The sequence below is a fragment of the Oncorhynchus tshawytscha genome, linkage group LG19 (assembly GCF_018296145.1).
Source record: "Oncorhynchus tshawytscha isolate Ot180627B linkage group LG19, Otsh_v2.0, whole genome shotgun sequence".
Lineage (NCBI taxonomy): Eukaryota > Metazoa > Chordata > Actinopteri > Salmoniformes > Salmonidae > Oncorhynchus > Oncorhynchus tshawytscha.
Genome location: NC_056447.1, coordinates 41,836,571 through 41,856,956, shown reverse-complemented (window position 1 = coordinate 41,856,956; position 20,386 = coordinate 41,836,571). Strand labels below are relative to the sequence as shown.

General features: G+C 44.7%; 2 protein-coding genes and 1 pseudogene across 20 annotated transcripts in view; 2 read left to right on the top strand and 1 right to left on the bottom strand.

Annotated features, from left to right (window-relative positions):
• The first annotated feature begins 457 nt into the window (after positions 1-457).
• On the top strand, positions 458-1,239 carry LOC112219006 (annotated as a pseudogene).
• A 1,998-nt stretch (positions 1,240-3,237) lies between these two features.
• On the top strand, positions 3,238-8,630 carry LOC112218791 (SET domain containing 6, protein lysine methyltransferase). Of its 2 annotated transcripts, none has more exons than XM_024379944.2 (9): positions 3,238-3,405; positions 3,703-3,774; positions 3,931-4,075; positions 4,179-4,320; positions 4,419-4,613; positions 6,890-7,013; positions 7,117-7,297; positions 7,422-7,564; positions 7,970-8,630. In XM_024379944.2, the coding sequence occupies exons 1-9, from the start codon at positions 3,379-3,381 to the stop codon at positions 8,288-8,290; spliced, it is 1,350 nt and encodes a 449-aa protein (XP_024235712.1). In that variant the 5' UTR covers positions 3,238-3,378; the 3' UTR covers positions 8,291-8,630. The 2 variants fall into 2 exon arrangements, with proteins under 2 accessions (XP_024235712.1, XP_024235713.1); XM_024379945.2 differs by having other exon boundaries at positions 3,256-3,290.
• A 17-nt stretch (positions 8,631-8,647) lies between these two features.
• The window catches only part of LOC112218788 (CCR4-NOT transcription complex subunit 1), a 40,210-nt gene continuing 28,471 nt past the window's right edge, over positions 8,648-20,386 (bottom strand). For 9 of the 18 annotated variants that reach the window (XM_024379926.2, XM_024379935.2, XM_024379931.2 and 6 more), the window contains exons 29-48: positions 20,056-20,207; positions 19,680-19,976; positions 19,444-19,584; positions 19,232-19,336; positions 18,976-19,095; positions 18,644-18,838; positions 18,362-18,504; positions 18,141-18,249; positions 17,807-17,976; positions 17,196-17,427; positions 11,824-12,072; positions 11,455-11,618; positions 11,232-11,349; positions 11,033-11,134; positions 10,773-10,946; positions 10,458-10,670; positions 10,083-10,263; positions 9,870-10,002; positions 9,612-9,746; positions 8,648-9,406 (exon numbers count right to left, since the gene is read on the bottom strand). In XM_024379926.2, the coding sequence (XP_024235694.1) occupies positions 9,328-9,406; positions 9,612-9,746; positions 9,870-10,002; positions 10,083-10,263; positions 10,458-10,670; positions 10,773-10,946; positions 11,033-11,134; positions 11,232-11,349; positions 11,455-11,618; positions 11,824-12,072; positions 17,196-17,427; positions 17,807-17,976; positions 18,141-18,249; positions 18,362-18,504; positions 18,644-18,838; positions 18,976-19,095; positions 19,232-19,336; positions 19,444-19,584; positions 19,680-19,976; positions 20,056-20,207 (3,212 nt within the window). In that variant the 3' untranslated portion in view covers positions 8,648-9,327. The remainder of the gene's footprint in view (positions 9,407-9,611; positions 9,747-9,869; positions 10,003-10,082; positions 10,264-10,457; positions 10,671-10,772; positions 10,947-11,032; positions 11,135-11,231; positions 11,350-11,454; positions 11,619-11,823; positions 12,073-17,195; positions 17,428-17,806; positions 17,977-18,140; positions 18,250-18,361; positions 18,505-18,643; positions 18,839-18,975; positions 19,096-19,231; positions 19,337-19,443; positions 19,585-19,679; positions 19,977-20,055; positions 20,208-20,386) is intronic. The other 9 variants (XM_024379938.2, XM_024379940.2, XM_024379941.2 and 6 more) reach the window with 3 other exon arrangements.

Sequence of the window (20,386 nt, the reverse complement as noted above, 5' to 3'; positions counted from 1 at the left end):
TGGGGCCACGGTGTCTCCTGACCCCTCCTGGCTCAGCCTCCAGTATTTATGCTGCAGTAGTTTATGTTCTGTCATAATCTCCACCCGGCACAGCCAGAAGAGGAGTGGCCACCCCTCATAGCCTGGTTCCTCTCTAGGTTTCTTCCTAGGTTTTGGCCTTTCTAGGGAGTTTTTCCTAGCCACCGTGCTTCTACACCTGCATTGCTTGCTGTTTGGGGTTTTAGGCTGGGTTTCTGTACAGCACTTTGAGATATCAGCTGATGTACGAAGGGCTATATAAATACATTTGATTTGATTTGATAATACAGGAGAAATACTCCAGATATAACAGACTGACCCCAGCCCCCGACACAAACTACTGCAGCATAAATACTGGAGGCTGAGACAGGAGGGGTCAGGAGACACTGTGGCCCCGTCCGACGATACCCCCGGACAGGGCCAAGCAGGAAGGATATAACCCCGCCCACTTTGCCAAGTACACCCCCTCCCTTTGCTCTTCTCAGAGAGGTTTCAGCAGGAAATTGACACGGTTCTGGAGGGAAAGATACATGCCTCTTTGAGGACAGGCAGTGACCCACAAGGCTCAGCGCATTGCCAGTACTGTCCCTCTCAGTGTGTTTCATAGCACCACCAGAGACACTGAGGTGATGGGCTACAGTATCCCAAAGGTGAGAAGTGGAAATACATTTGAGATTATGTATTTACATACATCTCAAATGTATCATCTCAAATGTATCTAAAATGTGTTCAAAATCTCTTACCTAATGTTCTTTCTTCTTCACCTTATCTCTCTCCATTTTTAACTTGTAGGGTACTATGATCATTCCAAACCTCACCTCTGTACTGTCTGAAAAGGGTCAGTGGAAGTTCCCCCATGAGTTCAACCCCTTAAACCTCCTGAACGAGCAGGGAGAGTTTGAGAAGCCTGAGGCCTTCATGCCGTTCTCTGCAGGTGAGGGAAAGAACAACACAAGTTGCATCACTGATGTTGTTGACAGCATAGGAAGTAAAGAGGTAATGCAGTGTGTTGTTGTTGCAGGGCCACGAATGTGTCTTGGAGAAGGACTCGCTCACATGGAGCTCTTCCTCATCATGGTTACTCTCGAGACACTTCAAGTTTGTCTGGACTGAGAACGCAGGGGTACCTGACTATACCCCTGTGTTTGGTGCGGCAGGGTAGCCTAGTGGTTAGAGCGTTGGACTAGTAACCAGAAGGTTGCAAGTTCAAACCCCCGAGCTGACAAGGTACAAATCTGTCGTTCTGCCCCTGAACAGGCAGTTAACCCACTGTTCCTAGGCCGTCATTGAAAATAAGAATCTGTTCTTAACTGACTTGCCTAGTTAAATAAAGTTTTTTTTTTTTTTAAATGACTCTGTCCCCCAAAAACTACAGACTTGATGTAAGGAACTAGTTAGGAGCAGTGGCATGTATGGATGCCAAATATTTGACCAATATAAAAATGATAAAATAATGTACACTGCTCAAAAAAATAAAAGGGAACACTAAAATAACACATCCTAGATCTGAATGAATGAAATATTCTTATTAAATACTTTTTTCTTTACATAGTTGAATGTGCTGACAACAAAATCACACAAAAATGATCAATGGAAATCTAATTTATCAACCCATGGAGGTCTGGATTTGGAGTCACACTCAAAATTAAAGTGGAAAACCACACTACAGGCTGATCCAACTTTGATGTAATGTCCTTAAAACAAGTCAAAATGAGGCTCAGTAGTGTGCGTGGCCTCCACGTGCCTGTATGACCTCCCTACAACGCCTGGGCATGCTCCTGATGAGGTGGCGGATGGTCTCCTGAGGGATCTCCTCCCAGACCTGGACTAAAGCATCCGCCAACTCCTGGACAGTCTGTGGTGCAACGTGGCGTTGGTGGATGGAGCGAGACATGATGTCCCAGATGTGCTCAATTGGATTCAGGTCTGGGGAATGGATGGGCCAGTCCATAGCATCAATGCCTTCCTCTTGCAGGAACTGCTGACACACTCCAACTACATTAGGTCTAGCATTGTCTTGCATTAGGAGGAACCCAGGGCCAACCGCACCAGCATATGGTCTCACAAGGGGTCTGAGGATCTCATCTCGGTATCTAATGGCAGTCAGGCAACCTCTGGCGAGCACATGGAGGGCTGTGCGGCCCCCCAAAGAAATGCCACCCCACACCATGACTGACCCACCACCCAACCGGTCATGCTGGAGGATGCTGCAGGCAGCAGAACGTTCTCCACGACGTCTCCATTGCAGGCAGCAGAACGTTCTCCACGACGTCTCCAGACTCTGTCACATGTGCTCAGTGTGAACCTGCTTTCATCTGTAAAGAGCACAGGGCGCCAGTGGCGAATTTGCTTATCTTGGTGTTCTCTGGCAAATGCCAAACGTCCTGCACGGTGTTGGGCTGTAAGCACAACCCCAACCTGTGGACGTCGGGCCCTCATACCACCCTCATGGAGTCTGTTTCTGACCGTTTGAGCAGACACATGCACATTTGTGGCCTGCTGGAGGTCATTTTGCAGGGCTCTGGTAGTGCTCCTCCTGCTCCTCCTTGCACAAAGGCGGAGGTAGCGGTCCTGCTGCTGGGTTGTTGCCCTCCTACGGCCTCCTCCACGTCTCCTGATGCACTGGCCTGTCTCCTGGTAGCGCCTCCATGCTCTGGACACTACGGTGACAGACACAGCAAACCTTCTTGCCACAGCTCGCATTGATGTGCCATCCTGGATGAGCTGCACTGCCTGAGCCACTTGTGTGGGTTGTAGACTCCGTCTCATGCTACCACTAGAGTGAAAGCACCGCCAGCATTCAAAAGTGACCAAAACATCAGCCAGGAAGCATAGGAACTGAGAAGTGGTCTGTGGTCACCACCTGCAGAACCACTCCTTTATTGGGGGTGTCTTGCTAATTGCCTATAATTTCCACCTGTTGTCTATTCCCATTTGCACAACAGCATGTGAAATTTATTGTCAATCAGTGTTGCTTCCTAAGTGGACAGTTTGATTTCACAGAAGTGTGATTGACTTGGAGTTACATTGTGTTGTTTAAGTGTTCCCTTTATTTTTTTTGAGCAGTGTATTTCAATAATAAACACAGCCAGAATGATTTTAAAAATGAAGGGGGGAAATTAAAATGTAATCACAATGACCAGCCATGCCGAAAGAAACTTTAAAATTTTAAATAAATATTTTATTATGTTTTGACATGACCATGTAGCACTGCGACATGACGTCAAAGATGCGACACACGTGGTTTGCGGAAATGAACACATACCAATAGCGTAAGCTTTCTGGAATCTACTTTGTATTAAATTATTCGTGAATTACACTAATATTTGAGTTGTACAACAGCACAATTTCTTGCACAGCATGGCAACCGATGCTAAAAGACTCAAGGTAGAGATATGGTTTATTTTGCTAAGCTACATACTTGTATGTTGGAAAACGCGTTGTTGTTAGTGATGCGACTAGCTAGCTAGCTAGCTCATCAGTTCACGATTTCAAGTTATGAATGCTAGCTAGCTTAAAAGTTACCAACCCGTAGGAATAACTAGCAAACTAGGTGAATAAGAATCTTTGATAGTGTTGTTTTTTTTTGCACGTGTCAATATGTTTAATCTGATTAGTCTGCATCATTGATTATTGTTTGGTCATGGGAGTCTGATGGTGTGATGATCCTTGTTTGCTGTGTAGACAGAGGGCAGCGACCCTCTCCAGAGCTTCCTACAGTGGTGTGAAGGAGTGGGGCTTAAACTCAACAACAAGGTAATCACAACAGTCAGAAAGTGTACAAAGACATTGTCTACAATTTGTAAAATGCCATGTATTTCACATACCTACAGGTGTATTGGGGGTGGAACTCACCGGACTATTGCTATGAGTTCTGTGTTAATGGTCATTCAGTTGTATTCATTCTCCAAGGTGTACATCAGCAATGAGGGCACAGTGGCAGAGTATGGCATGCTGGCTAAGGAGGACATAGATGAAGGAGAGTTGCTCTTTACTATACCCAGAATGGCTCTTCTGCACCAAGGCACCACCAAGGTCCTGGCTGTGCTGGAGGAGGGTGAGACTACACACACACACACACACACACACACACACACACACACACACACACACACACCTCTTGTTGGAGGCCCCCAAAGAAAACATCTGTTCCTCCCTAGGTAAAGCATCTCTGGAGAACACGTCTGGATGGGTGCCCCTCCTCCTGGCACTGATGTATGAGTACACATCTCCCCAGTCCCACTGGAGGCCTTACCTATCCCTCTGGTCTGACTTCACAGCTCTGGATCATCCCATGTTCTGGTAAGGGCAAACACATACAGTATGTTCTAATATCCTTGAGTTGAGTAAACTGTTGCATTTGAGTATTCTGAGTTGTATTTTGTGGATGTGGTTTGTAGGTCAAAGGATGAGCGGGACAGACTCCTGAAGGGGACAGGGATCCCAGAGGCGGTGGATACTGACCTCACCAACATCCAGAAAGAGTACAAAGACATCGTCCTACCTTTCATTACGTTACACCCTGACCTGTGGGACCCAGAGAGACATACACTGGACCTCTACAGAAGCCTGGTGGCTTTTGTCATGGCTTACAGGTGAGGTTGTATGGCTCAGGCACCAAGGAAAGCATGAGGAGGAGTGGGGTGACAGGCTTTCTACTAAGCTGCTTGTACATTTGGAACATATTGCAGAGGTCTTCACGGGTTCAAAAAGTTAGACCTGTTCCGAACTGGGTCCGTGGCTTTCCCACCTGACCAGATGTGCATAAATTAAAACATTTTAAAACCAAGACCTGTTCTGAATGGACCTGAGAACAATCAGATCAGTTCCCAAAAAGGCCTGTGGAAAAACAGATCCAAACAGACTGTGCCGTTTCGGATCCGAGAGAAGAAAGAGCGAGAAAGAAACCTCTGACCGGCCGCTACCAGCGCCATCAATAAATGACCGATATTGGCCAAATGACACAGTTATGTGTCCTTAAAAACTGCCTATAACCCAATAAAAAAATATACAAAAATCATCGATGTGTAGCATATTCAAAATGTTATATCCTATTGTTTTTGATTTTATATTTGTCCACCTCAATGTTCAGCTGTCAGAGATTTGAGTGCTAAATACATCAAGCATTGTATTTATATAGGCCTAAGTGCCACTGTATGATATTAATATTTAAAATCTGAAGCAAGAGAAACCTAGCTCTAGAGAGACCAAGAGAAAGATCGAGAAGTGCCAGCGCCATGTTCCCAACATCGACATGCATTTCTTTATGCTTGTCAGATAGTTAACTACCGCTATAGAGATATAGTCGTAAAGAAGGGGGCAAATTTGTTAATTTTCAATCAGAATATTTTTTTTTACAAAGATAATCATTATATTGTTAGATTTAAAGGAGTAACTGGTAGGCCTAAAACAGTCTTCCGCACCTCAAGTTCAGGAGTCAGTTGGAACGCTGATATGCACTGCCTTCATAGCTAAGCCTAATAATAGCCATAACACACTAAACCTTCACAAATGTTTCGTAACTTTATTAGGGTAATATCAAAAGTAGGCCTGAGTCATGTTATTGGGAAAATATGAACAGGTTATTATATTGCATATTGCATTCTGTCTCAACAGAATTAAACAAAACATGTGTTGCATATCCTATTTAAAGAACTGATTTAAACCTAAATAAAAGTTTTGTACAGGCCTAGCTTGCTGAAATTACCAACAAAGCAAGTGCCTACCGCAGACCTACCCAACAAATTACAGCAATAGGCTAATGCTATTTATTTTACAACAGGTCTATTATTTTACAACAGGTCTATTTTTTTAAACCAATCTTCAACTAAATACTTAGAACAAAATAAAAATGACAGTTCGAACACAATTTTTAAAATGTATCAACAAAATGAAACAATACTTTTTGCATATATAATAATAATGATAAAACAAATGATAATAAATACAAGTTAGAAAATTGTCGGACCTGTGAAGACCACTACTGCAAAGCAATCGGTTACACTTCAAAGGTGCATAATTGAACAGTTACAGAAGTTGACAGTACTTCTATGTATAAGTCAATATCTTTGTAATTTAAGCCCATATTTGTATTATTCATTTTACACAAATCACTGATAAAGCTGAAGTGTAACTGGATAACCAAGCTGAGGAACAGCAACTTAAAATGTTGCTGATGTGTTTTGGGGGAACCAGGTTTGTTTCTGGCAGCATACATTCAACCCAGATTCTCTACAATATTCCTTCAAAAGCCACTCCTGTGATTGGGTGATGATTTCCACACAACACACCCCTCTTGTGTGATTGGATGATTTACACACACCACAGGTAACCTAGCATAGCAGGTGTGAAAGAAACACACAAAACTAGTTCCCCTACATACTGTTCTTGACGAGAAGAAAAAAACTCAGGAGGTTCTCTTCTGCACTGTTCAACCAATTCAGTAAATGTGGAGGAGTTAAGATGGAGTGGAGTGTTACAATCCAAAAGTGGAAGTCGCGTGACTCATCACAGGCTCTTTTCCCATTTCCCCTGAAAACCGGAACATCCGGTTGTTGGGGACTCGGCAGAGGCTACACCCCAGGTGAGACCAGTGTCTTACTATACAGTACTATAAGGAAAAACTTCATGGCTGTTTAAACAACATTCACCTTCTCTCTCATTACTTGTGTCCAGCTTCATGGTCCATCAAGCTTTGGAGGTGATTTACCTGTCAAGGATTTGTCTTTCTTCAGTATGTTGTCCATTTTGATGGAACGGCTGGAGTGTGACGCTTTTGTAGTGCTACTGATACTCTTCAAGTGCTGATCAGTTTGCTGTCTGGCTCTGAATACAATCCCATAATCCACTCTATTTCTCATTTCCTCTGCAGTTTCCAGGAGCCCCTGGATGAGGAGGATGAGGATGAGAAGGACCCCAATCCTCCCATGATGGTGCCCATTGCGGACATGTTGAACCATGTGTCAAATCACAACGCCAATCTGGAATACACACCCGTGAGTAAACCCCCCCCCTACAGTTGACATTCTGTTCACTAATCCTATATAGTGGGTGTATAGCAAGAATATGAAATGTCCTTTTTTCTCTCTGCATTCACAGGAGTGTTTGAAGATGGTGTCAGTGCGAAGTATCCGGAAAGGAGAGGAAGTGTTCAACACATATGGTCAGATGGCCAACTGGCAGCTCCTACACATGTATGGCTTTGCGGAGCCATATCAAAGTAATAGCAACGACACGGCAGACATACCCATGTCCAATGTATACAAAGCAGCTGTGCAAGGTGATTACTAATCAGACAACTAATACACAAACTGAATCAACCCAAATTAGAGACCAGATTTCTAAATTGTCCTTATAGTTTTGACAAATTCACGTCTCTTCCATCCTCTTCTTCCACATCTCAGTGACTCGGTCTGAAGCCGAACAGCGCCTCCTTGTGGAGAAGTGGAGTCTTTTGTGTGAGATGGAGATGGTTGGAGACAAGGGAGTGTTTATCTTCGGAAAGTCAGGGTCCCTCACTGACACAGAGATGTACACAACACTCAAGGTAACCATATTAAGAGCTCATAATTGAATATTTAAGCAATGAGGGGGTGGGGTATTTGGCAAATATACCACGGCTGTTCTTATTGGCCATATCACAAACCCCAAGGTGCCTTATTTCTGTAAAAACGTGTTGTGTGGTCCGATATACCATGGCTTTCAGCATTCAGGGCTCGAACCACCCAGTTCACAATCCAGTATACTACTGTGGCGGCAGGGTAGCCTAGTGGTTAGAGCGTTGGACTAGTAACCGCAAGGTTGCAAGTTCAAACCCCCGAGCTGACAAGGTACAAATCTGCCCCTGAACAGGCAGTTAACCCACTGTTCCTAGGCAATCATTGAAAATAAGAATTTGTTCTTAACTGACTTGCCTAGTTAAAAAAATACATTGCTGTTGGCCTCTCCCTAGATCCTGTGCATGTCAGTAGAGGAGTTTGAGGACTTCAGAGAGAACGAAGGCTGGGAGGAGGCAGATGATGACGAGGAGAAAATGTTGCAGGCACTCTCCAACGAGGGCCTGCCTAGTCTGCCCCCTCTCTGGAGGCATCTGGTGCACGCTGCAGCCCGCTTCACACTGGACTCTTATGGGGAGGATATGCTGAAAGACAAGGTGCTGCTGGAGGATAAAGATGGCTATGCAAAACTGAGCAGCCGGCAGAGGAGAGCACTCCAGGTCCGCTACGGACAGAAGACTATCCTGCATCAGCTTCTGGAGCTCACCAAACCATAAGTTAACACAAAAAGCACACCGATTTATGATCTCCACTCAAAACAAGCCTAAAGGGTTAGAGCCAGTGGCCAGCTTTAGGCCTATTGTAACTGAACATATTTGGAAAACTGATTTAACTGTATATCCTTGTGAATTTGTATGTGACTGATGAGCAATGGCTTCTTTGAGACTGTTGGAAGTACTGCGCCATAAAAGGTCCTTCATGGGTCACTATATGTTACCCAAACCGGCAATGGACCTTAGGTGGCCCGCAGCTGTCGATTGAACTGCTTGTTAAACATTTCGTAATGTACACTGCTATCATGTTTTGCATAATAAAACAAACAGCAGTCTCCATTTATCACTGAGGGAAACAAATGCAGTTGAATTGTTTAATGAGTTAACTACAGTATGTATACATACAGGAAATAAGTAGCAAGAACTAAAGGACTACAAAATACACATGGACCAATACATTTACAAAACATTCAAAATCCTTACAAAATGGGCTGTATTGGTCCACAATTTGGATCTTTGTACAAATTAAGGTTCCGTTAGTCATCTCAAATTTTCCAAGTGCCGGGGAGAACCTGACCCCCACCACACCCCAAGCAGATAAAGGAGTGAACCCAGGAGAATCTAGTGCACTGCCTTTCTCCCCACTCCAATTAGGCTGCTTTTTATTAAATCCACTATCCATTAAGCCTCAACGCAAATAAATCAGTCAAGAAATATGTAAAACGAACAATGTAGGAGGGAGACAAAACAGGGCTTTGGTAGTGAGTGAATGTGTGTGTCTGTACACATGTCATCTTTACATGTTAGATAATTTGTTGGACACCTTTCAGACATGGAGCTCTCTCCCTTTTAATATTTACATCAAAATTATATTAAACAGCATTCAACTTCTCCATATCCAGGCCAAAACAAATAACTCAGATCCATGAGCAGCAGTCCTTAAACTTCAAATCAGCGTTTCCAGTTCATCCAGTGCTAACAGTAATGGGGGTCCAGGGATGGAGGGTTTGGCCCTAGCATCTCTCCTGCAGGCTGGCTGACTAACTGGCACCAGTGCCCTCCATCACCTGCTGAGCCTGCTTTTGCCCCATGCAGCACTGAGCCACTGACTGGAACAACCTGAGAGAGAGAAGACAGCGGAGGGCTTTTAATCCAAGTCCTTCCATTGCAGCTTATCTTAGAATGATATTTCTTTGTTGTTGAATAAAGCAGAGCATGAACACAACATGCTGCTAACTGGTTATCCTCCAGCATCTACTCTGCAGGTGAAGTCATCTCAGCTGAGTGAGAAGCCAACTCTGGTAGAGAGTGAATGAGCACATACTTTTCGATCTCCGGGGCACAGTGCACAAAGTCGTGGCTCCAGAACTTGAAGGCAGGGTTCTTGATGAGCTCGATGAACGTGATGAGCAGTCCCCAGGGGTGAGGCCTGTTCACAATCAGCCTCTCCAGAAGAACCCTGCAAACAGGAACAAAAGCTACTTAACAAAATACACTTGGAAAGGAAACAGATCCATGAAATGCAGGTAGTTCTGCAATGCCTGGTTTTCAGATGCAATATCTTTTTGTAGAGAACATTTACCTGGTGATCTGCTCCTGGATTGCCTCCGTGTTGGCCTCAGCAAACAGGTAGAGCATGGTGCAGCTGAAGTAATGGGTGTGGCTGTTTGGGTAGCGCAGCTGATTAGCAATCGCATTCAGGAAGAGATAGCGCCCTGGGAACAAAGGAATACCACTGTATACAAAAACAAACAAAAAGTTTGCTTTCGTGTGTGTGTGTGTGTGTCTGTCTTACCCTCAGTGTCCAGGTCCACAGCCAGGTTCTGGAAGATGTCCATGTGGGCTGAGTGAGTGATGGTGCTCATGGAGGGAGTGCTGCCCTTGTTGTGGATGTGTGCGATGGCCTGGGTCCCCACATACAGCACCAGTGCATTGATCAGCTGGATGTTGTAACGATTGCCTGGCTCATTTGACACCTAGAGGGTTGTTGGGTAAAAAGGAGAACAAAAATGTAAAACCAACACTACGCAATGGAAGGAGACTAGTTTTGTTTCCAGATTGCATTGCTTAGATCTAGACACACATTGAAACACCCATGTATGATGACACTTCAGAAACAACGCATGACAAAAATCCACATTTGAACATTTGCTCCAAGTCAAAACTTAACCTGGTCTAAAGATGTGTCGTTGTGCTGCAAATACTTCCAGGGACCCAGAGTGGCGCCCCCTACCTGCAGATTGCTGCGGAGCTCAGAGAGGAAGGTGACAGGGGAGCGCGTCTTCAGGTACGAGTCCAGATCCTTCTTGAACTGAGAGGGCATCACTCCGGTGAAGTTAGTGAGGATGCGTGGAGCAATGTTGATCTCGCTGAGCATGTCAACCTAGTAAAGAAAAAGTAAAACAAAATATTGACTAAACCTTAAGAGTTACAGAAGACCATTTCCTGTGTAAGAATGTATTTAGGGTCTGTCATTCAGCTGTACCTTCAGATTGGGAGTGAAGGGGTCTGGAAGTCTCATATTGCGTGGGAAGGCACTCAGGATCAGGTTGCGGAGCTGGATGCAGTTGGGCGGGATGACATCACAGAAGCCGTAGTGGTAGTCACACAGGAACTCTGGGAAGTCATGCAGCAAGACAAGCAGGACACGCAGGGTACCCTGAGGATAGGAGAAAAATCCAGTCAGTCAGGTTACTAGTCATTTCAAGGGGGAAAAAAAACAAACATTTAGAGCAGTTTACATACCTTGTAGAGGATTTGCATAGGTTTGTTGAGCTCAACATTCCTCAGGAAGGGCGCTAGATATTTGAAAAGATCAATGAGCAGCTGGGCATACATGGGCCAACCCTAAGAGAAAAGAAAACAAAGGTTATCAATGGTTGCTTTTAAGCAGAAAAAACACCCACCCAGACATTGCATTAGCACGTCAGTGACTTGTCCTTGCCTTCTGCTGTGGCGTGTGTGCCAGCATCCTGGCGATGAAGATCCGGTGAGAGATCAACTCCAGCCAAGCGTAGACAAAGCCAGGGGCTTTGGTAGGCCTCAGGATGTGGAAAGTGTTGCTGTGGATATAAGGGGAAAAAAAACGATACATCATACGGAGTTGAGGAAAGTAACCTTTAAGATGTCAGTGATCAATATTGTCTAACAGACATGGCAGCATTTACCAGAAGGCGGTGAGGGTCTGGAAGTTGATGGTCTCCAGCACATGCTCGGGGGCATTGAGCTCAAGCAGCAGCATGATGAAGATGCGGTGGTAAGGCAACTGCTGAAACTCTGTCTGTCTTACATCATGGTCCTGGATCAGCACTCCAACCACAATACCTAGAACCTGGGACCAGTCAAGGGACATTCAGATGAGCCCAGTAATCATGACATCAAGAGCATTTCTTATCTTAAATCTGATGTGTATGGAAAAAAGAAAAGAAAACTACATTTAGTTGATATTGCAGTTTGAAGTTTTCAAATGTAAGATTGTCTTTGAGAGATCTTTACAAAGCAGAAAGCTTATTATTCAGCATCCTCCTAATTCTTACCTTGTTGAGCAGGTTGATCTTGGTGACTGTGTTGGTGGCCTCTCCAGAGTGCTTGACCAGCAGAGCGATGAGGCGAACAAAGGCATCCAGGTTGTGGTAGCACTTGGCTCTGATGATGGCGGCGCTGGCCGCAGGATTGTGCTGCTGCTCGGCCTGGGCGCGGTAGCTGATCTCCACACACATCTCTGTGCACAGCCGGAAGAAACGCGTGATCAGGTCATCCGTCTTCAGAATGCCCTGCTGGTGCATCTGGGGAGGACAGTAAGTACAGTAGTGAGAATTGCCATTCGCTTCTACCGTCTTCCATAATGTAGTTAGAGTTGTTTATTTTTTCCTGAAATGAACAGCTACTGTGTATTTGTATTTTATTAGGGATCCATTATCTGGTCCCAAGGAAGCAGCTACTCTTCCTGGGGTCCAAACACATCAAGACACTTACATTACATCATAGAACACCACATATCCACAACACAAAATGTATGATAACACAATGTACGTGCGCATGTGTCGGTAGCTGTGCATCTTTTCACAGTTCTCGCTGTTCCATAAGGTGTATTTTTATCAGATTCTACTGCTTGCATCAGTTACCCGATGTGGAATAGAGATCAATGTAGTCATGGCACTATGTAGTACTGTGCGCCTCCCATAGTCTGTTCTGGACTTGGGGATTGTGAAGAAACCTCTGGTGGCATGTCTTGTGGGGTATGCGTTGGTGTCCAAGCTGTGTGCTAGTAGTTTAAAAACAGACAGCTCGGTGTATTCAGCTTGTCAACACATCTTACAAAAACAAGTAGTGATGAAGTCACTCTACCACTGAGCCAGGAAAGATTGACAAGCATATCATTAATGTTAGCTCTCCGTGTACATTTATGGGCCAGTCGTGTTGCCCTGTTCTGAGCCAATTGCAATTTTCCTAAGTCCCTCTGTGGCACCGGACCACATGACTGAACAGTAGACCAGGTGCGACAAAACTAGGGCCTGTAGGACCTGCCTTGTTTATAGTGTTGTTAAGGCAGAGCAGCGCTTTATTATGGACAGACTTCTCCCTGTCTTAGCTACTGTTGTATCAACATGTTTTGACCACGACAGTTTACAATCTAGGATTACTCCAAGCAGTTTAGTCACCTCAACATGCTCAATTTCCACATTCATTACAATATTTAGTTGAAGTTAAAGTGAATGATTTGTCCCAAATACAATGCTTTTAGTTTTAGAAATATTTAGGGCTAACTTATTCCTTGCCACCCATTCTGAAACGGCAGCTTTTTGTTAAGTGGTGCAGTCATTTCAGTCGCTGACGAGTATAGGTGTTGAGTCATCCAGCAGCATACCACCCTGCATACCACTGCTGGCTTGCTTCTGAAGCTAAGCAGGGTTGGTCCTGGTCAGTTTCTGGATGGGAGACCAGATGCTGCTGGAAGTGGTGTTGAAGGGCCAGGAGGAGGCACTCTTTCCTCTGGTCTAAAAAAATATCCCAATGCCCCAGGGCAGTGATTGGGGACACTGCCCTGTGTAGGGTGCAGTCTTTCGGATGGGACATTAAACGGGTGTCCTGACTGAGGTCATTAAAGATCCCATGGCACTTATCGTAAGAGTAGGGGTGTTAACCCCGGTGTCCTGGCTAAATTCCCAATCTGGCCCTCAAACCATCACGGTCACCTAATAATCCCCAGTTTACAATTGGCTCATTCATCCCCCTCTCCCCTGTAACTATTCCCCAGGTCGTTGCTGCAAATGAGAACTTGTTCAGTCAATTTACCTGGTTAAATAATAATAAAAAAATCTGCATACAGACACTGGCTTTACTCATTAGAAAATAAATAGGCCTAGACAGCTGCCCTGGGGAATTCCTGATTCTACCTGGATTATGTTGGAAAGGCATCTATTAAAGTACACCTTCTGTGTTCTGTTAGACAGGTAACTCATTATCCACAATATAGCAGGGGTGTAAAGCCATAACAAAAAAAGTCTCCACAAGCAGACTATGATCGATAATGTCAAAAGCGACACTGAAATATAACAGCCCCCCAATCTTATCAATTTCTCAGCCAAACAGTAATTTGTGTAACAGCTGTGCTTGTTGAATGTCCTTTCCTATAAGCAGCTGAAAGTTTGTTTACTGTAAAATAATGTATCTGGTCAAACCATTTTTTCCAAAAGTTTACGAATGGTTGGTAATAGGCTGATTGGTCTGCTATTTGAGCCAGTAAAGGGGGCTTTACTATTCTTAGGTAGCGGAATGACTTACGCTTCCCTCCAGGCCTGAGGGCACACACTTTCTAGTAGTCTTAAATTGAAAATATGGCAAATAGGAGTGGCAATATCGTCTTATCCTCAGTACTTCTCCATCCAAGTTGTCAGACCCCGGTGTCCTGTCATTATTGATAGACAATAATTTGTTCCTCTTCCACACTCACTTCACAGAATTCAAAATTACAACGCTTGTCTTTCATAATTTGGTCAGTTTTACTTGGAAAAGTACAGTTTATTTTATTGTTAAGTCATGATTTCTCAATACCTTTGCCAATCGGTTGTGCAGGCAGACTTATTTGCCATTCCTTTTGCCTCATCCCTCTCAACCATACAATTTTTCAATTCCTCAATCCACAGGATTTAACCATTCGTCATTTTCTTAATGGGTGAATGCTTATTAGTAATTGGAATAAGCAATTTCCTAAATGTGTCCAGCGGCACCACAGACCAACAAATACTCTTCACAACATAGGAATCGCTACAAAATGTATTGTATGACCTCATACACTATATTAGGCCTAGATATGGCTACTATATTGTGATCACTACATCCGAATACTGCTTTCAAGCAAATTTCTGCAGCATTAGTAAAGATGTGATCAATATATGATGATTTCATTCCTGTTGGTAACTACCCTGGTAGGTTGACCGATAACCTGAACCAGGTTGCAGGCACTGGTTACAGTTTGAAGCTTTTTCTTGAGTGGGCAACTTGATGAAAGGCAGTCAATATTTAATATCACCCATATACCTCTGTTGATATCACATACAGTTGTGGCCAAAAGTTGAAGGACAAATATTAATTTTCACTGCTGCCTCAGTTTGTATGATGGCAATTTGCATATACTCTAGAATGTTATGAAGAGTGATCAGATGAATTGCAATTATTGCCAAGTCCCTCTTCGCCATGCAAATGAACTGAATCCCCAAAAACATTTCCACTGCATTTCAGCCCTTCCAAAAAAGGACCAGCTGACATGTGGTGTGACTGTTGACAGGGACAAGGCTGGAGATCACGGTCATGCGGATTGAGTTCAAATAACAGACTGGAGGGTGGTGCTTGGAATCATAGTTCTTCTTCTGTCAACCATGGTTACCTGCAAGGAAACATGTGCCGTCATCATTGCTTTGCACAAAAAAGGCTTCACAGGCAAGGATATTGCACCTGAATCAACCATTTATCAGATCATCAAGAACTTCAAGGAGTGGTTCAATTGTTGTGAAGGCGGCTTCAGGGCGCCCAAAAATGTCCAGCAAGCGCCAGGACTGTCTCCTAAAGTTGATTCAGCTGCGGGATCGGGGCACCACCAGTACAGAGCTTGCTCAGGAATGGCAGCAGGCAGGTGTGAGTGCATCTGCACGCACAGGGAGGCGAAGAATTTGATGGCCTGGTGTCAAGGGCAGCAAAGAAGCCACTTCTCTCCAGGAACAACATCAGGGACAGACTGATATTCTGCAAAAGGTACAGGGATTGGACTGCTGAGGACTGGGGTAAAGACATTTTCTCTGATGAATCCCCTTTCCGATTGTTTGGGGCATCCGGATAAAACCTTGTACGGAGAAGACAAGGTGAGCACTACCAACAGTAAAGAGTCCTGAGACCATTCATGTGTGGGGTTGCTTCTCAGCCAAGGGAGTGGCTGACTCACAATTTTGCCTAAGAACACAGCCATGAATAAAGAATGGTACCAACACATCCTCCAAGAGCAACTTCTCCCAACCATCTAGGAACAGTTTGGTGACGAACAATGGCTTTTCCAGCATGATGGAGCACCTTGCCATAAGGCAACAGTGATAACTAAGTGGCTCGGGGAACAAAACATCGATATTTTGGGTCCATGGCCAGGAAACTCCACAGAGCTTAATCCCATTGAGAACAATCTTCAAGAGGCGGGTAGACAAACAAAACCCCACAAATTCTGACTAACTCCAAGCATTGATTATGCAAGAATGGGCTGCCATCAGTCAGGATGTGGCCGAGAAGTTAATTGACAGCATGCCAGGGTGGATTGCAGAGGACTTGAAAAAGAAGGGTCAACACTGCAAATATTGACTCTTTGCATCAACTTCATGTAATTGTCAATAAAAGCCTTTGACACTTATGAAATGCTTGTAATTATACTTCAGTATTCCATAGTAACATCTGACAAAAATATCTAAAGACACTGAAGCAGCAAACTTTGTGGAAATTAATGTGTCATTCTCAACTTTTGACCACGACTGTACATTATCAAGCATTTCACACGTTATCCAGATAATGTTAGCACATGGTGGTCTATAGCAGCTTCCCACCAGAATGGGCTATAGGTGAGGCAGATTAACCTGTAGCCGTATTACTTCAACAGTATTTAACATGAGATCTTCAAAGCTTTTCAGGAATGTGGTTCTGAATATAAAAACATCAACCATTGGCATTTGTCTTTTCAGTAGATTTTATAACCATGTATTGCTACCACTGTATCAAAGGTATTATGCAAGTGAGTTTCAGAGAGAATATGAATATCTGTTACTATTAATTTCATGAACTTTGTGTCATAAGCTACATATGTTAACGTGGGATATATATTTTTAGAACTTTTCTGGGATGCTTGATGCTTTACTGGGAAGCTTAGCAGAAGTAGACATGCTCATGCGATTTATATTAGTGCAGGGTGAGCTTGCATACAGTGGACTTCCTGCTAGGGCACACCACCTCAGTGCTAACAGTTATAACTCTGGTTCATAGGCACATGATTACTGCAGGATCAGCAGAGGCATTCAGAGGGACATAAATTAAGTTACATTGTGTCTACCAACACCGTGTAATGTCCATTTGCTGAAGCATTATGACAACTCAGCATCACAATTGGGTCATTGATAAGCCTTGTAATGCTGGGAATGGATCCAGGAATACAAATTACTAAGATTTTAGTATAAATGTCCAGTCCAGTAACACTGCTGCTTGGTGAGCACAGCAGTGGGTTCCAAGATAATGGGGTTGCTACCATGAGCACTAAGACCCACTCTGTCAAGGACATGACTTGTGCTGTGCTCTTGTATTTTAAGGCAAACCAGGTAACGGCCTTGGAGGAACCGGTCATAAGGCAAAGACGGTTAAAAGACAAGTGTGTGTGCTGTACCTGGCCCACAAAAGCAGAAAAGGCCTTGGTGCTGTCCCGGCCGGCGGCTGCAGAGTGGTACAGGTTGACCCATTCCCTCAGCAAGTACTCCGCCTTCTCCCTCAGGCCCGGCGGGTCGTCGTACTCAGACGCTTGGGAGATGCCAGAGTGCATCATAAAGTTGGGTCCTCCATGGGCCCGGTCGATCATGGCCTCGTAGTTAGAGCGGACCACATCCATCAGCTGAGGAAGCCTGGGAATCACAGGACACAAATCAGTTAGAAAACTAAACATATGTACGCCAATAAACTCCACATCTCCAAGGTGTTATTCATTATGCACCAAATGGAAGAAAACAAACTGAAAATAGGGACAGCCTGAACTACAAAATATATATACGCCACATGTAAAGTGTTAGTCCCATGTTTAATGAGCTGATATTAAAAAAAGATCCCATAGATTAGGACATAAATGTATTTCAATTGACTGATTTCCTCATGTCAACTAACGCAGTAAAATCTTTGAAATTGTTGCATTCATATTTTTGTTCAGTGTATTAACACCCATTTTACAGTGTGTCTTAATGAACACAACCCAAAATCCTAATTAAATTAGGACAGAAAAGGACTCACCCCTCAGGTGCATTGGCCCTGGAGTGTGCGCTGGTTCTCATCAGAGTCTCGATGGTGTGGAACAGGTCGGCCTCTGTGATGTGGCTCACACTGCGCTCATCCACCAGCAGCAGCTTTACCAGCTGCATGGCAAATGCCACTGCCATGTAGTGCAGACCGTTCTCCATAGACTAGACAAACATACACACAGGGGTTTTAGGATAGTGACAAAGGGACGGAATACACCACATGCCCATTATTCAGTTGTATAGAATCAAGATGGACTATTGACAGATGGTGTTGCTCACACTAGAATATCTCAATGCTTAATAAAAAGGTGTGTAGTGGTGTTTACCTGTGCCAGGTGCAGGTCGTACTGCTGCATGTTGACCAGGTGGTTTCTGATCAGCAGCTCCACAGCCTCCACATTGTACTTGTACTCATCACGGCACTCAATCAGGCACCTGGAACAAGTAAAGATATCACAAACATTAAATTAATGAGTGGATTTAGTTTCCCCTCTTCATTCGAGCAAAAAACTTAACCCACCCATAGGAAGGTTAAGGGGATACCAACCTGGTAATCTGTTTGTTGCACCATTGTGATCCGTATGCCCGGCCGTCCTGGAGGGCTTTTAGCACCAGCAAGTGACACTCTCTGTACCGCAGGAGCAGGTCAGCATCGGCACCACTGGTGGCATCGAGCAGACCCTCCACAGCCTAGAACACGGAAGGAGAGATGAGTGACACAGGAAGAGATCTTTTCTACTGAGACCGGTGTATTCATAAAAGACAACTAAACAACTTTTCTATCCATGTATGTTTTCCTAGTGTTGTTGTGTGCGGATTAGTCCCCGACCTTCTGCAGCAGGCCCAGAGCAGCAATGCCATCCCGGGAGTTCCTGGCCAGGGCCACTGCCTCCAGCAGACTGCGCAGGGCTTGAGTCTGGGGGTTCATGGCCAGCGCTGGGGGGATGGCATGGAGGTGCTGCTCCAGATCAGCCATGCACTTGTCATAAATCTGAGCCACATCGTCTGTGGCCCATGCCTGTTGCTGTAATAAACACAGGACAGAGACATTTATATGGTACTTTGGTAAAGTTCTTAAGCTTAAAATCAGATTGGTTATGTCAAAGACAGCAGAAAATGCAATTTCAGGGAGTTCTCTCTTCCAGTGGTATGAGAGTCTACCTTCATGGGCTGGGCAAGGAATCCAGTGGGCTGAGACAGGTCGTTGCTGGGTAGGAAGCCTGGAACATTCCTGGCAAACTCCTCGTACACCGCCAGCTGTTTGGGGTCTACTCCTCCAACCTGTGGTAGAAATTTAGCTCAGTAAATAGTCCAGATGCAAACGCAGTCTTTGATAAAACATATTTTAAATTTATGTTTTCTTGACTATACCGATAATAGGAGAGAAAGTAGAGTGCTATAAACTAGGTGTGCTCACCTTGAGTCTGATCTGCTCTGGCATGCGCTCTGCCTGGTAGGTCAGCACCACAGGGTCGCAGTAGCGACGACCCTCCTGACGGGCGTGCTTCCTCAGCTCAAACTCCTACAGGAGTAAAGGTACAAGTCAGCCATCATACAAAAGTTGTGGACAGTATACACACAAGAGCAGCATCCCAGTGCCAATATGGTGATGAGCCCATAACCACTTACCGTGGCTAGTCTCTTGTCCATCTCTGGGCCAGCCTTCTCCACTGCAGTCTTCTGGATGAAGCAGCAGGCCAGCTCACAGTTGTCCTGGGCAACCCTAGCAGCAGCCTCCTCCATCATCTCTCTCTGCTGGGGGGTGGGGGCCTGGAGGGGGACAGGACCAAAGCTATAAGCAAAAGGAACACTAATAAGACTTATTTTATATAGCGCTTTGTGGATGTGAATGAAGGCGACAGTACCCTGAGGGCTGCGGCAAAGCTGTTCTTCAGGTTGGTAGCGATACTCATGAGCAGGGGCTCCCGGCAGGTGATCATGGCCATGCCGGCGGTCAGGTTACGCATCATGTGATGGGCAGCCACACGCATGCGCGACTCCTCGGAGTCCAGGGCAAAGTCCTTCCTGACAATCTGCTCGCAGGTAGTCATGGCGATCTTGATGGAACGGTCCACCACAGGGTGGACGAGCTCCTGCACGGCCCGCTCAATGGACTGTCTCACACACTGCTTCAGCTGAGGGTGGGCTTGGAGCAAGGGGATCTGCAGGGAGAGAAATCTTAGTACCCCAAATACCATGTGTAGGTCAACACCCAGGTGTTTGAGTGAGAGTGCTACTTACATTGATGTTGATATTGATGTGAGGGGCTAGCCCTGCAAGGGCGTACACATTGATGTCATGATAGCTAAACTGTGGGGTAGGGGGACCAGTAGCTGAGCAAGTGGTGGTTGCGGCAGGAGTGGATGGCGCAGCTGCAAATGGAAGAAAGTCTCCTGTTGGTTACAAAATGCTATTTTGATTAAAATACAGCCTGAGAGCAGCAGCTCGATGAACAGAACAAATAAAAAAAGCAATGGGTTAAATGTTCTTGGCAAAACACTTGAACAAATGTAGGTTATTGAAATTATCGTATTGAGCTAAAATCATTCAACAAATTATGATGAAATATTTC